Source organism: Quercus suber, unplaced genomic scaffold, assembly GCF_002906115.3.
Source record: "Quercus suber isolate HL8 unplaced genomic scaffold, Cork oak 2.0 scaffold_706, whole genome shotgun sequence".
In the NCBI taxonomy this organism is placed as follows: Eukaryota; Viridiplantae; Streptophyta; class Magnoliopsida; order Fagales; family Fagaceae; genus Quercus; species Quercus suber.
In genome coordinates, this window is record NW_027070147.1 from 57,579 (window position 1) to 64,917 (window position 7,339).

The 7,339-nt window shown below is 32.1% G+C and overlaps 1 protein-coding gene across 1 annotated transcript; it reads left to right on the forward strand.

Moving 5' to 3' along the window:
- Positions 1-4,592: 4,592 nt before the first annotated feature.
- LOC112022199 (NAC domain-containing protein JA2L) lies at positions 4,593-6,220 on the forward strand. Its single transcript, XM_024054774.2, has 3 exons — positions 4,593-4,894; positions 5,001-5,269; positions 5,368-6,220. Exons 1-3 carry the CDS (start codon positions 4,714-4,716, stop codon positions 5,902-5,904), a joined length of 987 nt encoding a protein of 328 aa, XP_023910542.1. The 5' UTR covers positions 4,593-4,713; the 3' UTR covers positions 5,905-6,220.
- The last annotated feature ends 1,119 nt before the right edge of the window (positions 6,221-7,339 follow it).

The following is a 7,339-nucleotide window of genomic DNA, read 5'->3' on the forward strand; positions in this document are numbered from 1 at the left end:
AAAAATAACAAAAAGCTCATCTGAGAGGGTTGTTAAACCTTAAAAGGCTACGATCAAAACAATGATGTAATAGTCATCTCTTATAGTCAAGCTGTATCTGAAAAGTAGCACACATTCAAAGTTCAAACACCTTATTTTACATATATATATATATATATATATGTTATTGAATCATTATACAAATTTGAATTGAATTCCCATTTTGCTGGTCGAATGTTTCTCAAACGCCCAAAATCAACAGACAAGCTAAAATAGAAAAATAAAAAAAGATTGGAAAGTTCAAACTTTTCTTGCTAACAATATCAACTCCAAAGTGTTGATATGGCCTTGTAATACAATTACAAATTACATTTGATTTCATCTATAATTTTGTAGACCACTGATGTGTTTACTTTTTCCCATTCTTCCTCTGTTTTAAATTTCTCACAATTCAATCTCTTGTGAATGCTAAATAAGAGGGTTGTTAAACCTTAAAAGGCTACGATCAAAACAATGATGTAATAGTCATCTCTTATAGTCAAGCTGTATCTGAAAAGTAGCACACATTCAAAGTTCAAACACCTTATTTTACATATATATATATATATATATGTTATTGAATCATTATACAAATTTGAATTGAATTCCCATTTTGCTGGTCGAATGTTTCTCAAACGCCCAAAATCAACAGACAAGCTAAAATAGAAAAATAAAAAAAGATTGGAAAGTTCAAACTTTTCTTGCTAACAATATCAACTCCAAAGTGTTGATATGGCCTTGTAATACAATTACAAATTACATTTGATTTCATCTATAATTTTGTAGACCACTGATGTGTTTACTTTTTCCCATTCTTCCTCTGTTTTAAATTTCTCACAATTCAATCTCTTGTGAATGCTAAATTTAAGAAACTAGAGTTTCCAATTAAAGTAATTGGAAAAGATAATTAGATTTGAATGTCAATAAATTCCTAAATCATAATGTCAATCACTAACTAACACAATAATAATAATAATAATAATACTGTTACCTTAATCAGTCTAAAAAAATCATCATTTTAAATTACTCCTTCCTGACTGTACTAGGAATGATAGAGATATGAAATTACAGTCAATATGTTGAAAACTGAAAAGTGACATAAGTACTTTTGTTTTTTCTGAATGTTGCAATGCATTAATTCAATGAATTAGAATTAGGCGAGCATTTTAATTTAAGCAAAAGATTTTGAACTTGGCCATTAGCAGCCAGTTGAATTTAGAACCGATGATTTTAACTTTACTTTTAAGCACCTTCTCAGTTTATTCTATGAATTTTATTTTATTTTTTATGTATAGTGTTATTGTGGCAGCTGTTTTCACTTTTCACATATATCAGGTCAAAAATTCCAAATACAAAATAAAGTAGCGGCATAATATTTCTATGTACAATGCGGCTGCGCCGCTAAACTAAACAAAGGAAAAGGCCGCTTTGGCCTTAAATAAATGCCATCAGCTTAACTAAGCTGATTACTAATATGTTGAAGCCGCAATTCTTATGCTATATTGTATATCAGACTTTCTCCTTTTGACCAAATACTATGTAAAAACATCACGTGCAATAAAACTAAAACCTACCTCTTTTCCTGTCCGTGGTTATTTGCCCTTTATTTTCTTTAGTACCTTACCTTATTCTTTATTTTAATTGAATCAAGGGATTAGGTTTAAAAATGTTAGCTACAAGGACTTTTGCAGCCGAAAACAAGTGTGAAAAAGAAAAAAGTCTTGTATAGTTCATCTGAAGACTTCTCGATATAATTCTAATAAAAGGGTCCAAGTTCAACTCTCTTATCTTTAATTATAACTATTAAATTTATAATATATTAAAAAGTGTGAAAATTTTATTTTTTTTATGCTAATTCAAAACACCTTTTAAAACAGTTTTGCATTGAAAATTTAAATCATAAGTTCAGAGGATAATAATATAGAATATTTGGGAGTTAGATCTTGAAGGGATTAACCACCACACACTTTTGATGCGATAGTTACTCTACAAGTATAAGCGCTTATGGGATGTGGTAGGGCAAAGGTCAGGGTTTAAGTCTCTAGGAGAGAACTTCATACACATATACACTTAAATTAGGCTAGAGTATAATTTCTATTTTGTATAAAAAATAAATAAATAAATAAAAATTTGAAAGGATTATTACTTAATTAATATAAATCAATTTCCTCAAATATTTTATTTTTCCCAAAGGTCAAAGCTCGAACTCAACCCATAATAGTTCCAATAATAAAAATAAAAATAAAAAACCCATAATAGTTCATTGCAGGGTTAAAGCTTATTTTATGGTTAGAAAGGACTAATGAGATAGGAAGAAAAAGAATAATCATCTCACCAGCAATATGTCGAGAGGTTCACTGACGACATAACCTAGCCTCAATCAAAATCATTCATTAAAAAAAATTAAAAATCAATTGAAACTAAGGTTACTAAATTAGGGTTGAGATTAGACAGTAAAAATTAATAAATCAAATAAAGAATACTAAAAGAACTATCCTAAAACGGTTTTAACATTATTAGCAACCTAGCAGGTAGCAACAATCTAAAAAGGTTTTGCATATAATTTAGTTTAACAATGACCACGTTTAAATTGTGATGGTAACTTTTCCGCTTTGACAAAGAAATATTTGGTGTTAAAAAATTTATAAAGCTAACATGGTCAGGATTTTATTAGTTAATATTGGAAGTATCAAAAGCCGCAACTCAAACTTCAACCATTTTGAACATGCATGCGATATCACTTGATCACCTATAAACTTTTAAAAGTAAAAGTGTAAATTTAAAAAAATAAAAAAATAAAAAAATAAAAAAATAAAAAAAGAAGAAGAAGAAGAAGAAAAAGAGAATAATAATAGCATGCATTTTGTTAACGGACCTCCTTAAAGCATTTATCATCAGACTAATATATTAATTAGTTTTTTATGTAAGTGAGGATTAAATCTCAAATTTCTTAGTCAACCATCCAAAACTTAATCTGTTATCCACAATTTTAAAAAAATTTTAATACAACTTTTAACGTAAATATATATATATATATATTTTATAAAAATAATTTATAAATCAATGTTCTTAAGATATTCATTAACTTTTCTTATAAACAAATACTTTTTTAACTTATTGAAGTCGGAGCTTATCTAAAAAGTTGATTGATTATGATAAAAAATTAAACATCAACTACTACTAATGCTGAAAATTTAATAAAGTTAAAAACAACTACAATTGAGCTGGCGAGATTTTCAATGAATTTGAATATAACTCCGACCTTATTCAAACTTCAAGTTCAAGGTCATGCAACGAGAAAAAGTAGTAGGCGCCCCCTATCTCTGTTTTCCATGACTAGTAGTGTATTCGAACTTCCACACTATACAGCCGTCCAATTACGCTCAACCAATCAACCAGAGCCCTGTAGCAAGATGATCTATACGTGGCGCAAAGAAATCTGAACCTTCAAACTTAATTTAACACTTAATTGACCCACGTTCCTATTAACTTTCTCTCACATTTGTTTTTTTTATTCATTGATTCATCAAAGAGCTTGGACTCGTACTTGTCAAACATTATCCTTATTCATTAAAAAAAATTATTAAAAAAAAAAAAAAAAACTATCCTTAAAAACCACATGTCATGATTCCACGTAATCCAAAAAATTTTATACATGCCATCTTCATATTATCGAACATTTTTTTTTTTCATTTTTCATTTTTAATATTTTTACTTTTTTGGAATGAGTAATGACCCACCACCAAACAGTCCAAAATCCCAACAAAAACATATCTGTCTCTCTTTTTTAAATTAACCCAAAATTCTTCTACACGTACACAAACTTCTAAATCCCACCTCAATCAAACAAAGAACAATCTAGTCCATGATAACTCTCTCAAAAGCTTTGACCCACCCACATCATCGCTAATCTTTTTTATGACAACCCACCAAATGGTCCAAACCTATGAATATCTTTGTATTCTTGTAAGCTAGCTTATAGAGGTTGATGAGTGAAAGAAACACCAAACACACACATCAAAAAAAAAAAAAAAAGTATATGCTATTATGCTAATTGCTAACGTGTCTCGAATTTGTTCACCGTTTACAGCACTTTTTTGTCTCTTTATTCCATCTTTCTCTTTCTTAATTTTGACCAATAATTCAAGCCTAACCCCACGTGTACGCACGCGTCACTCACGCTTTTACCGACGTGGCTTTTTCCCACGCGTGAAAAACGCATTCTCACTGACCAAACATTCTTTTTCACTATGACAAGCCCTTTTTACCTTCTTTTTTTTTTTTTTTTTAATGGGCCTCATTCTTCTAGAAAAATTGTCGGGATTTACCGCCACGTGTCCGCTTTTTTGGGTGGTGACTCACTACTGTGATTTCGTCACGGTTCATGCACCGCAGCAAAGTCACCGTACTAAAATCTAGATAAGGTCGGCCACACGATAACGTCGAATACAAGGACACGTGTTGCATTTTAAAAGGTCATAAACTGAGGTGGGTCCTACTGAACCAACAGCAAGACAAGGACGACCGTACTTATCTCTCTATCCACCCCTTGTCTATTTAAACAACCCCAATACCTTCAATTTTGAAAAAAAATAGAAAGAAAAAGAAAGAAAGAAAATTCAAAATATCTAATTTCTCTCGCTTTCTATTTTTGAATTTTCTTACCTAAATTTGTGAAAAAAATTGTCGCCGGAAATGGGTGTACCTGAGACAGACCCACTTTCTCAGCTAAGCTTGCCACCAGGATTTCGGTTCTTTCCGACTGATGAGGAGCTTTTGGTGCAATATCTATGTAGAAAAGTAGCTGGGCACCATTTCAGTTTGCAAATTATTGGTGATATTGATTTGTACAAGTTTGATCCATGGGTGTTACCAAGTAAGATTTTCTAAATCAAGCTTTTAGCCAACAAGGCAACAATCTTTAACTATATATAATTCAATTATTATGTGCTAATTTTATATTTTATAATTTGTTGGTGCAGGCAAAGCTATATTTGGTGAAAAAGAATGGTATTTTTTTAGTCCTAGAGACAGGAAGTACCCAAATGGATCGAGACCAAATAGGGTTGCTGGGTCTGGTTATTGGAAGGCAACTGGGACTGACAAAGTTATCACCACCGAGGGTCGTAAAGTTGGTATTAAGAAGGCTCTAGTATTCTACGTTGGAAAAGCCCCTAAAGGAACAAAAACTAATTGGATTATGCATGAGTATCGCTTATTAGAGCACTCACGAAAGAATGGAAGCACTAAGGTAACAATATATAATTTGGTAACATTTTAATGTGTCTATTAATTTAATGTTTTGTGTTTTTTTTTTTTTTTTTTTTATTTTTTTTTTTAATGTTGCAGTTGGATGATTGGGTTTTATGTCGGATTTATAAGAAGAACTCGAGCGCTCAGAAGCCAACGACAAGTGTTCCAACTTCAAGCAAAGAACAAAGCAATGATTCATCGTCTTCATCTCACCTGGACGACATGTTGGACTCGTCGTTTCCTGAAATGAATGACAGTTTCTTCGCTTTGCCACGTGTGAATTCCCTCAAGAACTTTCAAAATGATGAGAAACTCAATTTCCAGAATCTGGGTTCTGGGAATTTCGACTGGGCCAGCCTTGCTGGGCTCAACTCGGTGGCTGACCTCGCGGTTGAAAACCAAGCTCATCAACCTCAGACTCAGGGGATTGTGAATTACAACTGTAATGACGTTTATGTCCCTTCTATCCCACATCTTTGCCACGTGGATGACGAGGTTCAGAGTGGACTCAGAACAAACTCGGGGATGTTTCAGCAGAATTCGAACGTGTCGACTCAGAACTACTCTAACTCGCTAGACCCATTTGGGTTTAGGTACCCAACTCAATCGGGTGGGTTCGGGTTTAGGCAGTGAAAGAGTTATTTCAACAAAGAAAAAACAACTTGAGAGAAGGTTAAAAAGTAGGGATTGCATTTCTTTTAGAACAGAGCGTAAATGCATCTCTGTAAATATTTTTGGGATTATTCGGGCTAACATTTTGGCTTTAGATTCCAAAAGTAGAAAGTTTGGGAACTCTTCAGTGTTGGATTGTAGCACCAAAAGGGCATATGAAAATTTGCTCCTTTTTTTTGCTGGGGTAGGGGCATATAGATTCAATGTATAAAAAAAAATGGAAAAAAAAATATTTGTACAATTAAATCTTGATTAATTAGACTAAGATTTCCAGCTAGTGTTTCAACTTCAACTACGTCATGTTTGGACATCAATAATTTTCTTGCAAATTGCAATTATGCTCTTTGTTTTTTGCTCCAATTATGCTGGTGCTGGATGTGATTTATGAATTTGTGGATAGCAAACAACGGTGGCTAATAGGACGGTGATGGGTCATCGTGGTAGGACATACCGACATAGAAATGATAATGTATCTAATTATTAAAATATATATATATATATATATATGTGGGACATTGGTGATGCCATGGAAATGGCCATGCATTATTGGAGGAATTATTTGAAAGGTTAAGATTGATCATTTCTATTTGGAGGTTCACTTATTGGTATGATTAGAATTATGTAATGTGCCAAAATTGTGGAATGGAGTGGTGAAACAATGGTGGTGACTATCACTAGCAACGGCATAGGTGCATAGAATGATTGCTAGTGTTGGAAACAACAGGAATGCGAGGGAAGATTTGTCTTATTTTCTTGTTTTGTTCTGTTTTTTCCATTTTCAAATGAACTGTGTTTTTTTCATTTTCCTTTTTGGCTGCATTATATTTCATCATTCATTGGATTGCAATGATTATATGCCATAAATAATTATTTAATCACACTCATATGAAAAATAACTCTGTTCTTCCTTACTGGTGTATATGTAACACTATCTTTGTGACTCAACAGAATGTGTAGTCTTATTGATGCAGGAAGGGTTTACTTTACCAATAGATAGGGAATCATCTGCATTTTCTTTCTCTATTGATTTCCCCCAATCTGAAACCTAAAATTCCATGATGAGGGATTGTGAAAAAATCGTCTCCTAAGGTTCTTTATTAACTGAGTTGGACATAGAAAGAGAAAATAATTCAAATACATTCTATTCTAGCTAATACACACATTTCAAATAATTCAAATGAGTGTGTATTAGAATAGAATGTTACCATGGAGCAAATAATAGAAGCACATATATTTGTGACAAAGAAAGACAAGGAGCAAGATAAAAGGCTTTTGGAATATCAACAATGTCTCCTTTTATGTACATCAAGCTTTTGTTTGGGACGTAATGGGTCTAGGTTCTCTTCGAGAATGCCAATGAACTTGTAATATTTTGGTAGTCTTTTTTATAATAATA

What these genes read in the sequence shown, in the direction of transcription:
- LOC112022199 (XM_024054774.2), top strand. Translation starts at nt 4,714, where the DNA reads ATGGGTGTACCTGAGACAGACCCACTTTCTCAGCTAAGCTTGCCACCA. An exon ending in TGATCCATGGGTGTTACCAA is followed by an intron (nt 4,895 to 5,000) that starts GTAAGATTTTCT and finishes TTGTTGGTGCAG; the next exon opens with GCAAAGCTATATTTGGTGAA. An exon ending in GAAAGAATGGAAGCACTAAG is followed by an intron (nt 5,270 to 5,367) that starts GTAACAATATAT and finishes TTAATGTTGCAG; the next exon opens with TTGGATGATTGGGTTTTATG.